The sequence below is a fragment of the Lepidochelys kempii genome, chromosome 6 (assembly GCF_965140265.1).
Source record: "Lepidochelys kempii isolate rLepKem1 chromosome 6, rLepKem1.hap2, whole genome shotgun sequence".
In the NCBI taxonomy this organism is placed as follows: Eukaryota; Metazoa; Chordata; order Testudines; family Cheloniidae; genus Lepidochelys; species Lepidochelys kempii.
The window spans coordinates 33,280,563-33,300,026 of NC_133261.1; the positions used below are offsets into that span (position 1 = coordinate 33,280,563).

At 39.2% G+C, this 19,464-nt stretch overlaps 1 protein-coding gene across 3 annotated transcripts in view; it reads right to left on the reverse strand.

Annotated features, from left to right (window-relative positions):
• Positions 1–1,288: 1,288 nt before the first annotated feature.
• The window catches only part of PDE3B (phosphodiesterase 3B), a 239,204-nt gene continuing 221,028 nt past the window's right edge, over positions 1,289–19,464 (reverse strand). For 2 of the 3 annotated variants that reach the window (XM_073347444.1, XM_073347442.1), the window contains 4 exons: positions 11,979–12,182; positions 10,670–10,831; positions 4,673–4,922; positions 2,098–4,288 (listed from right to left, as the gene is read on the reverse strand). In XM_073347444.1, coding sequence (XP_073203545.1) covers positions 4,059–4,288; positions 4,673–4,922; positions 10,670–10,831; positions 11,979–12,182 — 846 coding nt within the window. In that variant the 3' untranslated portion in view covers positions 2,098–4,058. The other variant, XM_073347443.1, reaches the window with a different exon arrangement.

Consider the following 19,464-nt stretch of genomic DNA (forward strand, 5'->3'; position numbering starts at 1 on the left):
TTTGGGTATTCCTAATAGATCAGTGAAATGTCCTCTCTTTTTTTACCACGATACCCCCCTGTATTTTTTGTTTACGTATTAGTAGTATGATAGCAAAGAGGTGGCGTGGGCGGGGGGAGGGGGAGAAGGGCGGGGTAAGGATATATTTCCTCAAGGCTTTGAAAAAGTCTAATAGCTTTAAATGCCCACAAAGAAGGAAAAAGTGTTACTGCAAAAACAGGCAACATTTTATGCTAAGTATCAAAAGATTGAAATATACCAGATTTATTTTAGCTCAGTACCATAGCTATGGAATATTATACACTTTAAAAATATATTATACAGCAATCCCAAAGGCAAACACTAAATTATTATTCACCAATTAAAAACTTATTCTGGAGTAAAGGACATTAAAACAGTAACTGACACCACCTGCATTGGTGAGGGATGCAGATAATGAACCACACTTCCCCCCCCACACACACACACTTGCACTGCTCCTGAAATCACTTCAGTAGCAGAGCCAATCAGCAGGGCCCAGGCAACACTCCAACAGTAGTAATAGTGGTATCGGGGGAAGAATCAGCTAATCATTCTCCATCACCACCCAAGTCCTTTTATGTTTGTTTTGGAAAGGGCTAAAGTAATATGTCTAAATTTGTCCCTGTGGATTGCAATGCCTGCAAGAAGGCATATCTTTCTCATTTTCCAAATGGGAAGAAATAGAAATTGACCCTTCTTCAGAATAAGATCTCAAAAATGTTTCAATCCTCTCAAGATTTTTCCTCAGTTTTTTATTTGCTTTTGGTGGACCTGGCTGCCAATTTCTCAGATGAAGTGACAGAATAAGAGATCTCCTTTATATTAAATTTCTTAGAGAAGGAAGGTTGAATGCAAGGAACATAAATACACTTCTCAGATGGGTTTTACCCAGGTAAACAATTATTTCTGGGAGCAGCTTTGTTGAGTGGGCACTTACCTCAAGGACTGCAGCATTGCTCTTGCCTTCGTAAGTCCTGGACTCATCTGTCTAGCTCTGCTGTGGAAAGGGAGCTTGGAGAAGAATGCCACTCGTTGTTTTTTACTAGGTCTGATGCATCGACATAATACCCTGATGTCTCCCACAGTCAAAGGAAGAAATGGGTCCACTGAGGGAGCAGAGTTTACAGCCTGGTTCCATCCATAATGCAAGGCAGGCAGTGAGGAAAACGGAGAACTCAGTGAAGAGAAAGACTATGGGAAACCACTTGGCAGGAAAGAGTCTTGTTAATTTGTTTGGTTAGAATACCTGTCTTCAAACAGAGAGAGAACCCATCTGTTCAAAATGAAGGCTTTGCTAAACAGAAATAACACTATAAAATGTTCTTCATCTTACGTTTTGTACAACATCCAGCACAGTAGCGGCTAAGTGATTCCCAGGTAAATATTTACATAGTGAGGATCCTAGTGAGCTTCAAGGAAATATCTGCACTTTCCTCTTCCCTGGTTGGAGGAGACTCTGGTTTGATTAAATAAATATTTGGGGAGAGTAGGTTTGATGTCTTTTTGGTATTTTAGAGGTTTGTTTGTTTTACATCTATGCAATTATGATGGGAAAGCTTTCTCAAAGAAGAAGAATCTGAAGAGTTCTCTAAAGGTGGGTAACCTCCACCTTGGTCCAAGTTCCTATGGGGACCTCACTTCATAATTAGGATTCCCTCAAATGACAATCTAGCTATTATGTGCTTTGTACTGGGTTTTGTGAGCTGCACTGTATCAGAGCAGCACAGCTGTCTTGGTGGTCATGAATTAAAATGTTACTGGGTTGTAATTAATTGATGGCCTTGAACCGACACCAGAAGTGGACTGGGAGCTGAAGGATGGAATGAAATGTGAGAATGCTATGCTCATACTAGCCTGGCCTGCCTTACCTGATCATTTATTATTGCTGATGGCAACATAGCCAGTATTCTGATTCCTCCTTTTGTTGGGTGAGTAAAACCACGTCCTTCACTTTTTATTATAGCCATGCTTGCAAATATGACTTGATCTGGCCTTTAGTAATGATGTCATTACCTCCATTTGTTTCCTGATCTCAGTAATCAAAATATTTTTTTGAAAATCTATGAACAGAATGTACAATGTAAATGCACAATCAATAAATGTCAATTTATATTTGCTAAATTCTATTACCGGTAGAAATATTTGGTGGGAACACTGCTTAGGTGTTACAAAATATGTGGTGGTAGCAATGATGGCAGTCACAGGGGAATTTGGCACTGACTCTGTATAATAAATAACACAAGTGTCTGAGACAAAAACAGCTCAGAGCTCCCATTTCTAGTCATTTAGATTGGCCAACTGTACAAAATTAAATTAAAAATCCTTGGTAACAATGGTTTACACTAAGTTTATCTTTAAAAGATTACATTTTTTTTACCCAACTGAGATGAAGGTATAAACACAGATAAATGTAGATACAGTCTGCAAGATCAACAAAAACCAAATGTCTGGATTTATTCACTGTGCAGAATGTAAAGACTTGTTTGGTATTAAAAGGTACTCATTTAAAATGAGTGTAGTTTACTGTTTGCATAAGAAAATTACATACTTGCAGCTTAACTAGTTTATGCAGTTTCTTTGCACTTACCCTTACAATGATACTTGTCCTGATAATAACTTCTGTGAAATGTTTAGACTTCTCACTTAAAAAACTTAAACCCCTATGTATTCTGTAATACAGTAACTGTATTTACACTGCTGTGGGGTATTACAAATACATAGTAGTCATGTTCTGCATTCTATATGTACTGGCCAGGATGTAAATCTGATTAAATGTGTGTATTATGATGTGTGTATTATGGAAAATGAAAGATTAAAGTGCACTAAAATATGGGACATATGGAGATGGTGACATTCCAATGACAACACTGTAATACATTCTTTATTCAATGTATACATGTTCTTTCAAAACAGTAGTAAAAAGTTTTTCAGTTGTTTATCTCTAGCATGAGTGGTTTACACTATGTTTTGTGGTATGTATTTATGCATGATTTATAAGGGCAGGGAAAATGTACACTTGCCATTTTGAAACAATAGCTTTTTTTAAAAAAAACCCAAACTTTAATTCTCCTGAAGTTTTACATACAAAGAATAAATGAATTATGATCTTATTTTCCTCAAAAAATTAACATCTTACATTGGTGCAGGATTTTAAATTATATAAAATCTGCTGTGTGGTAAATTAACATGTTTTTTAACATGAATCCTGAGTAAGAGTGGAACATATAGCATTACTGACTAAAAATAAAATCCCTTCATGATTAAAATTGAACAGTTTTTATGTTCTACCACAGAACAGCAAGGCAATATATAATGAGAGCCTTGTATTCAACAATGTCATGAATACCCATTGCAAACCTGAATATTTTCAGCAAAAATAAAATGGCAGATTATGCACAACAGTAAAAAGCATCAGAAATAGATGCACCTGGGATTTTTTTTTTAAACCACAAAAATTAGAATTTAGCTTTTGTTTCACAGTCATCAAATGGTTAAACCAATCTGAGATAACTGCATTAGGTAAACCATTGCACTGAGTAGAGACCCCCAATCAGGCTTGTACTGCAACATTAATATTGGTTTTCATATAGGCACAGACTTCCTTTTTATATTCATGTTCAAAAACAACATGAAGTACAAATCTCAAAATATTATTAGGATCTACCCAACATTTCCACATAAGCAAAAAGTTCTGGCCACTTTGGTAAATGAAGTTACTGAATTTTTTTAGAACTGGAGGTACCTCATGGAAAATAAGAGCTCTGAATTCAGCAAGGCAGCATTATATCAAGGTATTTGTACACCAAGAAGGGCAGGGAGAACTTTGCATCATGGTATACGATATTCAATCTTTGAATAAAGTTTTATATTCCATGTGGTGAAAGTGCATAGGAGTGAGATTCTGCTAGAGCAGCAAGAATCCTCTCACAGTATTAAGGCCTTTCAACTGCATGTTAACTGTGTTAGTCTATAGTCAGCACAGTGAAAACTGAATATATGCTTTCTGCTATTATACTGTACATCAGTCTGAAGTCTTCTCAACATGATTTCTCCTCTCCTAACTGTCGTTCCTCTTCTTCATCTGCTTCCTCAATAACCTGAATTTCATCTGTTTGAGGTAAGGATGAGTTATCTGGCTGCAGTTTACTCCCTTCAGCTTTATTTTTTTCTTCTTCTTCAATCACATTCTTCCATATTTTGTGATTTTCACTCAGATGGTGCATTAGCTGGCAAAATATTCGCCTTCTGCCTTTTTTTCTTTGTAGTTCTGAAAATTACAAACATACTTTTTTCATTTGCTAGCCACAATCAAATACAGGATAATTATATTCTCTGTTTATCAAACCCAGATGCTACTCTGTAAACCAGGTGTAGGTTTGAACTCAACATAGCAAGAAAGAAATGGATGCTCCATCACAGCAAATATTGACATTCTATCTTTAATATCAAGTCCCTAAAGAAATTGGAAGAATTAACTAACTTCTATCTGAGGTTGCAAAACCCTTTCTAATTTTAATTCAGAATTAATTGCAGGAGATAATTTTATTCCTGCTTTCATACAAGTAGCCAAAGTGAATGGGCAAAAATAGATAATTATGTTGTATAAGTTCAACCAAATCCATTAAAAAATCCTATGCGTATCTTAACTTACTTTGACCAAAATCATCTTCCATTTCTTCATCTTCACTCTCCAATTCTTCTCCATTTTCATCTTCAGCACTTTCTATATCATCCTCCTCTTCATCAAGCCATTGGCCTGGAAGCAAGCCAGCTGCATCACAGGAATTACAAAGGGGGCCAACTATGTGAGTAATAAAAGATTCTTGTAATTTTGCAAGTTGAGGAGAAGAACGATCCATGAAGGGGCTAATAGGTAATCCAAGGCTTGCTTCTTCATCACCCTGAAAATTTTAGAAATTCAAAATTACTTTTAAACTCAGTTTTTAAAAACTGACTAGACACTGAATTGATGGTGTCTTCTTTTCTTAAAGAGAAATTAATTTTTTGAAAAGCTACTCTTTAGCTAAGATTACTTAATAAATATGGACAGATACTAGACAATCTGGGCACTATCATGCATGAGAATAAGGGGGAGTAAATTCTCCCTTCACTTTCCTGTGTGGCATCGATGGGTCACTGCTCTTAGCATAATGGGGAGATGTGGCTCTGAGGGGTCATTGCTTCTCCCCCTGTATAGGTGGGCACAGAGGGGCAGATCTTTGACTCCAATTGCTTAGCTCATGTATATAGGAAATGGGAAGATACTCTGCTACTGATAAAAAATAGTACTAAATTACTTCCTCCCAGGAGAGAAGCAGGGGAGAGAAGAAAAGGAATTGTGAGTCTCTGCAAAAGAAAAGAAAGATTCTTGTAATTTTGCATTTTGAAGAAAAGAACAATCCACAAAGACGCAAACAGGTAATTCTAAGGCACAGTTTCTTCCCTTAGCTCTTTTTTGAAGCAGCATTGTTTTTGTACATAGGACTATACCTAATGGCACAAACTAGCCAATAGGGTCTTTAATTTCTGTCCAAAAACCTTGCCAATTTTTGTAGTTTTACAATTACATTTTTCAAGTTTCCTGCTGGAACTGGAAAAATGACTATTGAGGCAGATAGGAGTACTGCAATTGATTCCACGTAGCAGTAAAGAGTTGGGTGAGTCCATGTGAATGTTCTGTGGGGTACTGGTTTCCATTATGACCTGTGTGTCATCTTTGTTGTTGCTAAACAAGCAGAACTCAGAGACAAAATCCAGCAATTTTCTCTGTATTTTTGGGCGGGGTCCCAGGTATGCAGCTTCTGCAACACTGTCACTGATGTTAATGAAACACCTGTTGAATTGAAGTCTGAAATATAATTTATGTGGCTATAAGTACATGTTTCACCAACTCCATGTCTTTTTGGACTATGGATTAAAAGGTCTACTTGTTAGCCTCTAGAAATTGGTCAACAGCAGAAAGTATGTTACTCCAGAGATTATAATTACAGTTGGCTACAACTTTGTAGTAGTTCATGTTTAGAACTTCTGCTAATTAAGATTTCATGTCCTTTTCATCCAGCTTCTGTTCATACTTATTAGGATGAGGCAAAACTGAAGGGCTTTCCACCCATATTCATCATAGGATTCAAGGGATTACCATCTGATTTCTGGTTACTTAATAAAGGTAGCTACACCTCCAAGCACAGGCTGGTTGAGCATACAAATACATAGGGGGATTCCTCAAGTGCCAGGTTATAAGAAGGGTCACTCTTCCTGTGTGTTGCAACTGCATGATATCTAACAGCTGATAGAATTTTTCCTGGATAAAAGACAACAGAATATTCAGATTCCATGCCAGGCACTGTATTAGCTCCTTAAAGCCGCAATGCTACTCCCACCAAAGTCAATGATAAAATTCCTAATGACTTAATAGATAATAAATGAATTGAATCCCCACATCATCTGCTCTTCTAAAAACTCTTATTAGTAAGGCAGACCTACAGGTAAACTGAAGCTTGAGACTCATCATTCATCAGTTGAATGCTGATGTCCTTCCCTCACTCTTTGTAAGCAAGGATAAGAATTAAAAAAGAAAAGAAAATTAAAAAGCAGTCCAGTTCCTACTACTTGCTTTGTAGGAGTGGATTAGCTGAACATTTCCCCCAAACCAGACAATTACCTAGAGAACGTCAGGAACCACTGGAGAACAGGTGCTGAAGAAGCCCTTTGAGCTCACTGCTTTGATATAGCAGAGCACCAGGTGGAAATTATAGACTTTAGTCCAAAGGGAATGGTTCAAGTACCAGATAGCTTCACCAGAACTGTTCAAGTAAACATCTCCAGATATGTGATTAAAATCTGAAAGGGAAGAAATGCAGTCTGATGCAAAGATGATGCAGAGTTACCATCTAACTCAGATGAAGTGCTGAATACAGAGCACACTTGCTTTCCATTTGATGATGAGAGCTCAGGTCCTGAAGAGGTGTTGATGATGCATAGGTAAATGGTGGACTTCAGAGTGAAATCAGAGAAGAGGAGGTTACTTACCTGTAACTGGAGGTTCTTTGAGATGTGTGTTCCCTCTGTATTCCAGTGAGGGTTACATATACACACCATGTGCCTGTAGTCGGAGAATTTTGAAAGAAGTGTCCATTGGTCCATGTATGTGCCCTGGCTCACCTCGTGCTTCTATCCAAGGTGATAAAGGGTAGGGCAGTCTGACTGAGTCTCCAGTTCCTTTTAACCATGAATTTGACAGATCCGACTGAAGCAGAGGGGAAGGAGGACAGAAAGTGGAATACAGATAGGGACCACACACCCCAAAGAATCTCCAGTTACAGGTAAGTAACCTCCTCTTCTTCGAGTGATGATCCCCAATGTACTCCACAGAGGGTGACTGACAAGCAGTACCTAAGTTGGAGGAGGGTGTGAGGATGAGGGGAGAGGCTGTTCTAGATTTGATTTTGACAAATAGGGAGGAACTGGTTGAGAACTTGAAAGTGGAAGGCTGCTTGGGTGAAAGTGATCATGAAATGGTAGAGTTCATGATTCTAATGAATGGTAGGAGAGAGAACAGCAAAATAAAGACAGTGGATTTCAAGAAGGCAGACTTTAGCAAACTCAGGGAGTTGGTAGTTCCCACAGGAAGCAAGTCTAAGGAGAAAAACAATTGAAGACGGCTGGCAGTTTTTCAAAGGAGACATTAAGGGCACAAAAGCAAACTATCCCATTGCGTAGGAAAGACAGGCTTAACCAGGAGATCTTCAATGATCTAAAAATCAAAAAAGTGTCTTACAAAAAGTGGAAACTAGGTCAAATTACAAAGCATGAATATAAACAAACACAAGCATGTAAGGACAAAATTAGAAAGGCCAAGGCACAAAACAAGATCAAACTAGCTAAAGACATAAAGGGTAACAAGAAAACATTCTACAAATACATTAGAAGCAAGAGGAAGACCAAGGACAGGGTAGGCCCATTACTCAATGAGGGGGGAAAAACAATAACAGAAAATGTGGAAATGGCAGAGGTGCTTAATAACTTCTTGGTTTTGGTTTTCACTAAGAAGGTTGGTGGTGAAATGCCAGTGAAAACGAGGTAGGAACAGAGGCTAAAATAGGGAAAGAACTAGTTAAAAATTACTTAGACAAGTTAGATGTCTTCAAGTCACCAGGGCCTGATGAAATACAACCTAGAATACTCAAGGAGCTGACTGAGAAGATATTTGAGCCATTGGTGATTATCTTTGAAAACGCATGAAAGACGGGAGAGATTCCAAAAGACTGGAAAAGGTGAAATATAGTGCCAATTTATAAAAAGGGAAATAAGGACAACCCGGGGAATTACAGACCTGTCAGCTTAACTTCAATACCCAGAAAAATTATGGAGCAAATAATGGAGCAATCAATTTGCAGACACAGATAATAAGGTGATAAGTAACAGTCAGCATGGATTTATCAAGAACAAATTATGTCAAACCAACCTAATAGCTTTCTTTGACAGGATAACAAGCCATGTGGTTAGGGAGGAAATGGTAGACATGGTATATCTTGACTTTAGCAAAGCTTTTGATACGGTCTCTCATGACCTTCTCATAAACAAACTAGGGAATTGCAACCTAGATGGAGCTACTTTAAGGTGGGAGCATAACTGTTTGGAAAACCATTCCCAAAGAGTAGTTATCAGTGGTTCACAGTCATGCTGATCCCCATAATAGTGGGATCCCACAGAGATCGGTTCTGGATCCAGTTCTGTTCAATATCTTAATCAATGATTTAGATAATGGCATAGAGAGTACATTTATAAAGTTTGAGGGCAATACCAGACCGGGAGGGGTTGCAAGTGCTTTGGCGGATAGGATTAAAATTCAAAATAATCTGGACAAACTGAAGAAATGATCTGAAGTAAATAGGATGAAATTCAGTAAGGACAAATACAAATTTCTCCACTTAGGAAGGAACAATCAGTTGCATACATACAAAATGGGAAATGACTGCCTAGGAAGGAGTACTGTGGAAAGGGATCTGGGGGTCATAGTGGACCACAAGCTAAATATGAGTAAACAGTGTAACACTGTTGCAAAAAAAGCAAACATCATTCTGGGATGTATTATCAGGAGTGTTATAAACAAGACACAAGTAGTAATTCTCCCGTTTTACTCCGCGCTGATTAGGCCTCAACTGTGCCAATTCTGGGCACCACATTTCAGGAAAGATGTGGACAAACTGGAGAAAGGCCAGAGAAGAGAAAAGGTCTAGAAAACATGACCTATGAGGAAAGACTGAAAACATTAGGTTTGTTTAGTTTGGACAAGAGAAGACTGAGGGGGACATGATAACAGTTTTCAAGTTCATAAAGGCTGTTACAAGGATGGAGAGAGAAAAATTGTTCTTCTTAACCTCTGAGGATAGGACAGGAAGCAATGGGCTTAAATTGCAGCCAGGGCGGTCTAGGTTGGACATTAGGAAAAACTTCCTAACTGTCTGGGTAGTTAAAAACTGGAATAAACTGCCTAGGGTGGTTTTGGAATCTCAGTCATTGGAAATTTTTAAGAGCAGGTTAGACAAACACCTGTCAGGGATGGTCTAGATAATACTTAGTCCTGCCTTGACTGCAGGGGATTGAACTAGAAGACGTCTTGAGGCCCCTTCCAGCCCTATGATTCCATTATATTCATTGCCTGAAATCTGTCTATGGACAGGTATGCTCGTGCCATGGTTTAGGGTACCCCTTATGAAATCTAGCGATTGCGTGGGTCGAGGATCACTTGTTGATGTGGATGCTGACTCCCAGTGAAAAAAGGTGGCTGAGTAACAGAGAGGCTGATGTGTGGGCTTCCTGTTGGGAACTGGCAGCCAAGGATCAGTTGCCAAGGTATGGAAAAACCAGAAAATCTAACACTTGATGTGAGCTGCTAGTATGGAAAATACTTCGGTGAAGACTCTGGGAACGGTAGCTAACCCAAAGGCAAGTACCCTGTTTTGGAAATGGCTGTTGCCCACCATAAATCTGAGAAAACATCTGTGGGTGGTGTGAATATCTACGTGGAAGTAAGCATATTTCATACTGAGTGTCATGAACGACATGCCTTTCTCTAAGGATGATATTATTGCTGCCAAAGTGACCATACGAAACTTGAGTTTATGGATAAAGCGATGAGGTGGCAGAGATCGAGGATTGGTCTCCAACCACCTTTTTTCTTGGGTATCAGGAAGTAAGTTGAGTAGAACCCTGTTCTTTGATATTGTAGAGGAACGTGTTCTATTGCTCCCTGCTGTCATAAGGATTCACCTCTTGGACAAGAATACTGTTGTGAGAGTGGTCCCTGAAAGGGGGCGAGAGGTTTGGAGGAGGTAGTATTACAAACTCGATCATATAGCCAGGGTTGATGATATTCAGCACCCATTTGTCTGTTGTTATAGACTTTGAGTGTGGAAAAAAAAGCGCTAAATGACCCCCAAAGAGAGTGGAAGTGTCATGAGATGTTAGGATTGGTGGTTGGCGGCGCTCAAGCTTACCCAACATGATTCATCCTTTAGAAACCGAAATAATTTAAAGCAGTAAAAGAAGGAATAACCCCCAAATAGTAAATGCTTTGTACCCCCCAAATTTATAATTTATCAACAACCAGTTAAATTTTTTTTAAAATAATTCTTTCCATACCTACCTGCTCATAGAATTCATTAACAATGCCTTCTGTCCATTTCAGGTGCAGATCTCGAACTTTTGCAGGGCCGTTAATATCTGCCAATTTGATACATATTTGACAAACTAGCAGGCGGTCATTCTCATTGTTCCATTCTATACCATGACTGTTTAGATCATTGGCCTGTTTGAACAACATAATTTTTTAACAATGTTGGATACTCTTGTAAAGAAAATCTATATATCACTTTATTACATTTTTAAGTCTTTGCAGAATATTACCCTTTTGTGTTAATTTTTCTGTCATATTTTGTCTTGTGTAATCACAAAGAGCTTTTTTTTTTAAACGAAGATAACAGATGTTACCACAAGCAGATAACTAGATGGGAGATAACTTTTTTGAGGTTTAAAGAAACTGTAATGAATTGAAAAAGCAGTAATTATGTGCTATCAGTTTCCCTTCTTTATAGGTTTGTACTGCAGTAAGTGTGCACAGTTATTGCACTGTAATACTAACAGTAATTAGTATATTATCTTTATTCCCCATTTTTCAATCTTTAAAAGATATTTTCCACTTAAGATCATGATTTTCATATATATAGATTGAACTGGTTTAATTCTTTTCTTAATCTACTGGCAATCTATAGTTGAAATCTAGAAAATGGATACTTTATTTCATGTTTGAATGCTAATTTAGGATGTTTATTTCTCCTATTATGTGCAAAACAGAGAGACTGTAATGGGTATTAAATACATGTCTGCAGAGGATATTCTGATTCTTAAAAACTAATACTTTAATGAATAACAGTTTTGAAGGTTTCTACCGATAAATTTCAGAGTAGCAGCCGTGTTAGTCTGTATTCGCAAAAAGAAAAGGAGTACTTGTGGCACCTTAGAGACTAACAAATTTATTTGAGCATAAGCTTTCGTGAGCTATAGCTCACTTCATCGGACTTCACTGGCATCCGATGAAGTGAGCTGTAGCTCACGAAAGCTTATGCTCAAATAAATTTGTGAGTCTCTAACGTGCCACAAGTGCTCCTTTTTTTTCTACTGATAAAGGAAATATAAAAATGGGATGTATTAAGTGTCAGAGTGGATTCTATACTCGTACTTTAGGGTATGTTCACCAGTTTGATTTTTAAAAGGTTGTAAGTACCCTCAATTATGTAGCACATGCTTTAGCTAGGTCTTCCTACTGGTGTGCTGACATTTACAGTTCAAAGTTCTTTAAATTTAACCTATTAAAAGCAATAAACATTGAGCAACAATGCTGATAATAGTATGATCTCATAAGCAGCTACGCGCAGGCATTAACTTGTGTAACAAACCTTGGCATTAAATTCAGCAAGGAAATCAAAATGTTTCTTGAGATCTGTGGCAAGGATTGCTTCGATCACTAAGAAACGAAACCGTTTGAATTCCACATGATCAAGATTAGGTAGAAAGTTGTATTCTGGTCGAGATAAAAAGAGATTCCATGCAGAAGCAGCATGATGGTTTTCTAGGACTGATCTGTCATTGTAGAGCACAGCCTACAAAGAAATGAAAAACAAACAGGCGATTTAAGATTCAAAATTAAAAGAGGAAAAGTGTAAAGGCTAAATAATGACATTTTCGTTTAACATGGGTGGTAACTAAAACACTAAGTTGCATTCTAGTTCTGAAGGCTGAACTGAACAAAAGTCTTCTTTGTAGGGAAGGGAAAAAAATGCACAGGGAAAAAATAATCAGACCAGTCTTATTTTTATTCCTGAAAATATTACTGTAAAATTATTACTAAGAAAAACATTTATATAAATATAAAATATGCTTCATATGTCACTCCACTTGTTGCTGCAGTGAATATAAACTAATATGTCTGCCTGATGTGGAGGAGGGTGTGAAAAAAGATGCAGAACAAAAGCTTAATATATCAAGGCAACCATTTTTTTAAATATATTTACATTTAGGTTTTATATTTTAACTAATTTTTTTTATTTTACCTTTAAAACAGTACTCCTAAGTGAAAAGTTGATTAATTGGCTTTTTAAATGAATTGTTGGCCAGTTTACAATAGTCCTCTCTGGTGCCTCCTTATAGAATAACTACCATTTGTAAAAAAAAAAAAATGATCACACAATCTGCTTATGCTCCAGCTTAATCCCTAGCCAGCAATTACTAAAATTGAAGCTTAGCTGAGGGGGGGAAAAATCAATATTCTGGCAAGACAAGCTTTATGTGTAGTGGTCAAATTCTGAACAGGCAATGTTACATTTTTGAATGAAGGAGCTAGCATAACTGTAACCAATCCACAACTAATTAAATTAATAACATGTACATAAATACAGTTCAAGAAAAAGCCAAAGCCCTCTATGGGAAAGCAACTAGACATATTAATTCATTTTAAAAATGTGAAGTCTGTTGTATGGACCAAAGAATCATTCTCCCAAAACCAAGTAGAGTAAAGTTTCTATAGTTGAATCACATTTATATGAACTAAATTAGCAAAGGATATAAGGTAATATGCAATGCAATTTTTTAAAATTTGGGCTTGCCCCATAATTTACCTCTGTAAATTGTATAAAGAAGATTTGAAAAAAATTTTATCTTGGAAATATCAAACCTATCAAGTCAGGTTTCCTTAATTTTGCTAAAGGTTTCTAAAGGTTCCCACAAGTATGTGCACTGAGTTCTAACAACTTAACTGAAGGGGTGGGATGCTGAGTTTTCAACAAAGGCTTTGTTACCTCAACATGTTCAGTCAATGGAGTTAAATGGGTGAAGGGAAAAAAAAGTTTTAAACAGTCTGTTGGCCAGTGGCATATCAACTATTAGAAAGGCAGTGGCTTAATTTGTAGATGGCAGCATGGTGCTCTACTTCTTGTGACATGCAGTCAGTGGTAGATTTTGTGAAAATCTGGTACTTTAAGATTACATATATTGCACCCTGCATGGTGCTCTATGTGCCCAAACAGTGCACCCCCATCTAGATGGCTATTTTTAGCAGGGTAATGTCCTGCTGCCACCCCACTGCTGGGCCTTTCCCCACTGAAGTGAAAGACTCTGGCAGCAGAGATAGGCTTCTGTGCGGGAAGCAGCAGGGAAAGGCTGTGGCAATGGGGAGCTTCCAAAGCATTTCCCCACTGCCTCCTCCCTGCTAGAACCTTTCACTGCCATGTGAAGCTATGCACCGCAACGTGGACACAGCTTGCTTTTTGCTGTGGCATGTAACTACACATACCCTCTATGTCACCACCAATAGTGTGCAACATAGATGTATGGTAAGACTTGGAATGAAAATATTCTGAATTAAATTAATATCTTGAAAACAAATGAATGTCATTTATTAGCTTCAAATATCTTCTGGTTAGTCTCTTGATTCTATTCAGGGTTCAGTTATATTTGTATATACTGTATATGTTGTCTCTAGCTGAAATTTTATGTAAATATAGGCTTTGTCATGTGTACTCTGCTGTACTGATATCTCTATTTTCTGACATTTTTTTCTGAATTCTTCCCTTGGTGATATTCAAACAAAGCCACCAACAGACATCAATCACAGCAAAACTGAATTACTACTAATCTCTCCAGTTGATTTCCATTTCTTTCACACAATTTAGACAACCTTGAGTTTACCATCATTTCTATTATCTCACATTTTGGAGGAGTATATGGACATTGATTTAGAGCTTAAATAAATAATAGTATCTGATCTTTTACCTAGGAAATGAGCCCAAGCTGATGTTCATGCTTAATGAAATAGAAGCCAAGTTTTGATTTATTCTTTGGTAAATCTTGGATTATTTAATGCTTTTTACATATATCTTTCAGCAGCTTTGCTGCATCCAGTGCAGCTTGTTCAGATGATACTCTCATGTTCATAAAAACAAGAGTTTAGGCTGTAATCTCTGCAGGACAGAGATTATCTGTTCCTCTGTTTGCACAGTGCCTAGCACAATGGGTCCCTACTCTTGGTGTGAATGCATCCTCTATGCCAGATATTGGAATCCTTTGGCCCATGACTGCATCCCAGTTGCCCTCGCACCTGCCACTCCTTCAAGGGCATAAAAGTGTGGAACAATACCAACTAGCTCTCAAGCTCCTTTGCCAACTGGAATCCTTTGCCACATCCACACAGATACACACCTTGAAGAGCACCAGCTACTGCAAAGTAACAGCTTTTTCTTCTTTGAGTGATTACCTATATGTATTGCACTCTTAGTGATTCCTAACTAGTGGTCGCATGCTAGGAGGTGGATAATCAGAGTCCTATACAAACAACGACTGAAGAATTGCTTTGCCAAAGTAAGTGTCAGCTCTGAAAGCGTCCCTAATAACACAGTGTTTTATGAATATATGAATTGAACCATAGGTGATGCTCTACAAATTTCAGAGATGGGGACATTTCTGAAGGAAACTACAGATCCATCTTGAGCTCTAGTGGAGTAAGCTTTTAATGTTACTGGGAGACCAATCTTCACTATTTAATAACACAGTCTGATGCGTTCTGCAATCCATTTGGACGATTTCTAGAAAGAAACTGATTTGCCCTTTACTCTTTCAGCACAGACTATAAATAACCTAGTAGAGACTAAATGATTCTATCTAAATAAAAAGAATGAAATTTTCTTTCAGAATCACTAGCATGAGGTTTGGGAAAGAAAATAGGTAAATGAATGTTCTGATTAATATGTAAGTCAGATGGAACTTTACGTAGGAATCTTGGATGTGGCCTAAGAGAGACCTTATCTCTATGAAAGATGGTGTATAGTAGACCTGCCATTAAAGCTTGAATTTCTTCTACCCGACAAGCAGAAATAATGGCCACCAAAAACTATGCTTTCATGGAAAGATGATGTAAAAAACATGCTAATGATTAAAATGGGAGACCCCATCACACTGCTAATACCATATTAAGATGCCATTTGAGGATGAGGGGGTTCTCTAATTGTAGGGAATACATGCACAAACCCCTTCAAAAGCCTAGATACCACAGGGTGTGAAAATACTATGCAATTTTGAATTTGAGGATGACAGAGATATACCTGCTAGATGAACTTTCATAGAACCAATTAGAAAGTCCAGATGATTTTAGTGAGAACAGCTAGTCCACAATGAATGGAATGTCCATTAGGAAGGCTGAGACATAACACTGTTTGCCCAAATTGGGAATTGTTTCTATTTGGCATTGTAAGTCTCAACGGAGTGCTTCATACTATTTATCAAAATATTCTAGACATATCTAGAGCAAGGCATCTTAACATCAGTTAAGCAGTTAGCATCCAAGCTGCAAGGGGCAAAGATTGTGGGCCTGAATGAGGGGTCTTCCCATTGTCTTCAGAGATCAAATCTGAGACTAGTGGAAGCATTACTGAAGTCTGTATCGACAGCCTCAGTAGCTCTGGGAACCAGAATTATCTGGGTCAGTCTGGTGCTTTTAATATCAACATTGCTCCATCCTGCTTGAGTTTTCTCAGAGTACATGGTATTAAAAAAAAATTGGTGGGTAAGCATACATCGGGCCCTGAGACCATGGTATTAGGAAAGCACCTGCTAGAGACCCTGGACTCTGACGCCCTCTTCATCAAAAAAATGTTGCTTTCTCCTTTCCTGCACTCCCTGTTTCTTTTGTAAACAAGTCCATGACTGGGTGACCCTTCTTCTGGAAAATCTGTTGAATAATTGAGTTCTCAATAAACCATTTGTAAGGGTGTTCATTAGTCCTGGTAGATAAACAGCAGTGACAGGTACTTGATGATGGATATTCCAACAGCTGGATCACTTTCTGACGTAGAGGAGATGATCTGGCTCCTCCCTGCCTGTTTATATAGAACACTATAACGGTGTTGTCTACCATGACCTGTATAGAATTGCTCTGGATTAGAGATAAGAATGCAGAACATGCCAGATGAAACACACCAAGTGCTTCAGTCAACCTCTTAGGAAGCTTCTGAAATGTTCTTTAGTCATCTGGAGGAGTTGATGAAGATGAAGCTACAGCCTCATCAGGTGAATACAATGATATTGCAGGAGGAGGAACATCAGTGCGATGAACCTGTTCCTCCTCAGAATAGTGGAGCTGCTGCTGAACAGGAGAAACAGGAGGCTGCTGATTTGTATGAGGTCTGGTAGATTCTACTGAAAAAAGTGACCTTGTTCTGGGCTGTGTAGATGACACACGTCTTCTTCGATTTTCAGAACCCAATATGGCCATAAGTGTGGATCACAGGCAAACTGCTTGGGAGGCCAGGGAGGGGTATACCAATGTGAGTATCACCATATGTCTTCCTTATTTCTGCCTGAGCCACAGAAACCCCACCAGGTGTGAAAAAGGCTGGGGAGTACAAAGAAGAACTCTCTTTACTTTCACCTGAGGGTGATGAAGAAAAAGAATAATCCCCTCTTCATAGGGGGAGATATTTTAACAGGAGTCCCAGGGTGGTCTGTTCCTGAATCCTTCAACAATAGACCAGAAGAAATGCCTTGTACCGACTTGTTAGCCAACCCAGTACTGACAGCAGTATTATGACTATTGTGCCAGTGTGGGACTCTGGGAAATCTGACAGTATTAAATTCCCTGGTGCCATAAAATTATGTGCTGCCATGTGCTGCTCCTGCCTTCTGCCTTGGAGCTGCCCCCAGAGCCTCCTGCTTGCTGTGCGGGAGAAGGGGGGAAAAAGAGAAAAAGGGGTCCTAATATCAGGGTGTCCCCCTCCCACCTACTCCTGCACCCTGCTTACCCCATTTCCATAGAGCAGGGAGTGGACACACGACAGGGCTCAGGACGGAGGGAGCTTCCTGGCAGCAGTTTCTGTCTCAACTTGCTGACCTACTTAAAAAGGTAGTGTACTTAGAATAGGATCAGCATACTTAAAGGGGCAATGCGCATCTCTCTCTCACACACACACGGTGTGTGTCTCTGTCTGCCATGCTGTCTCCCCTTCCTCCATTTCTGCTGCCCTGTAGAGTGTGAGGCTACATTATAACAATGGGCTAACCCTTGAGGGCTCTGCTGATTGCTAGTTCATCATTTAGCAGTAAGGCATTCCCTAGGAAATATCCCACCCTCTGACTTCATCACCTCAACCAAGCTTCACAATCATCGCTGTGTACCAGTATTAAATTGTTTGTTTAAAACTTATACTCTCTCTCTCTCTCTGTATGTGTGTGTGTAGTCTTTTGTCTGGTGAAAAAAATTTCCCTGGAACCTAACACCCCCCTTTACATTAATTCTTTTGGGGAAATTGGATTAGTTTAACATCGTTTCGCTTAAAGTCACTTTTTTCAGGAACATAACTACAACGTTAAGCGAGGAGTTACTGTACTGCAGACTCAGTATGGATAACATTACCAAAGGGTGCAAACCTATCTGCTTTAGGTTGTCAGCTGAAGGACCTGTAAGGGACTGGGTGTAGGCAGTCTTGCTTAGTGGTCGCAGCTGAGCTGAAGTCTGCCCACCAGGGATGGAAATCAACGGGCCAGAGTTAGAGGAATCGCAAGGCCCAATTCCATAAACAAGAGTCAGGATCAGAGTCAGGCTGGTGTCGGAAGCCAGATAGCAGAGGTAGTACCAGGTTAGAATCAAGAGTCAGGAATAGGGGTTGAAGTCAGGCTGGAGTCAGAGACCAGAGATCAGGACATGAGGCAAAGTCCAGTTTAGTAACAGGCCAAGGTCTGTGTGGTTGCCCAGACACTTCTTGGGACAACACCTGGGGTTAAGTAGGGGCACTTGGCCAATCAGAGGGCTGCAGGGTACTGTCTTTCTGGGTATTATGGATGGTACTTCCTGTGGTGCCTATTCTCCACAGTGCTCCTTGACTGTGCTTCTGCAGGGTGTTCTGGTGGCATTGTGGGAATATTGGCCACTGCAGGCTCTGCAGACCCAGGTTCTAGGTCCCAGGTCCTTACAGGACTATATTTATGCCTTGAACTACCCTTAGCAGAGACCTGATAAGGAGATTTTTCTCTCCTTTTCTTCGAAGGCTTTCTGAGAAGGTGACCACTCCTTATGTTCCCTTAAGGAGTGATAGTGAATCCTACCCTTGCCTGATGACTATTTTGGAGAAGAGCCTTTGCTGAAAGAGTACAAGTGGTAGACACCTAAGGCATGGTAGCTGCAGGCGCAATTTTAGAGGAGGAAGACTGTTCCTTTCTCACTTTTTGTGTTCATTTTGAAAATGAGCAACAAATAGAGGATTTGGTTGTAATATGCCCCATCCTACACAAAACAAACATTTTTAGTATGGCCATCATTCAGAGGAATGATGATGTCATATGAGGGACGGTATTCAAAATCAGGGGGTTTCTGATCAGTCACGAAGACTGAAGTCTGTATGCCAGGTAACCAAAAGCAATATAAAAAGTTACCCAACTGAAACCAAATTCTAACACTAATATAAAATTTAATGATATACAAATTTACAGTATGAAAAGTGGATAGAGTATGGATGCTGCTAATAGTTTCATCTCTCAACCTAGGGCACTTAGAAGGAACTGAGAGGTGGCTGGCCCTGCTGCATCCTTCTATGCACTCGGGCAGGGGGCTATGTGTGAGGGAAGCTATGGCAAAGACATGGGCAAATGGCCAGTGCTGGCCGAAACATTCTGATCTCTGGTTCAGAGGGTACCCATGTAACTCCGAAAGACCCCGGTCGTCGGCAGGGAGGATCAAACCTGGGACCTCTGGAGCTTAGTGCATGAACCTCTTCTGCATGAGCTAAAAGCTAACTGGCTGTTAGCTAAGGCTGTAGAGCAGACTTATTTTATCTCTCTAAGTGGTCTCGGTGCCACTAGATGGGACGGAACACCACACCCAGAAGGTGTATGGGTTACACC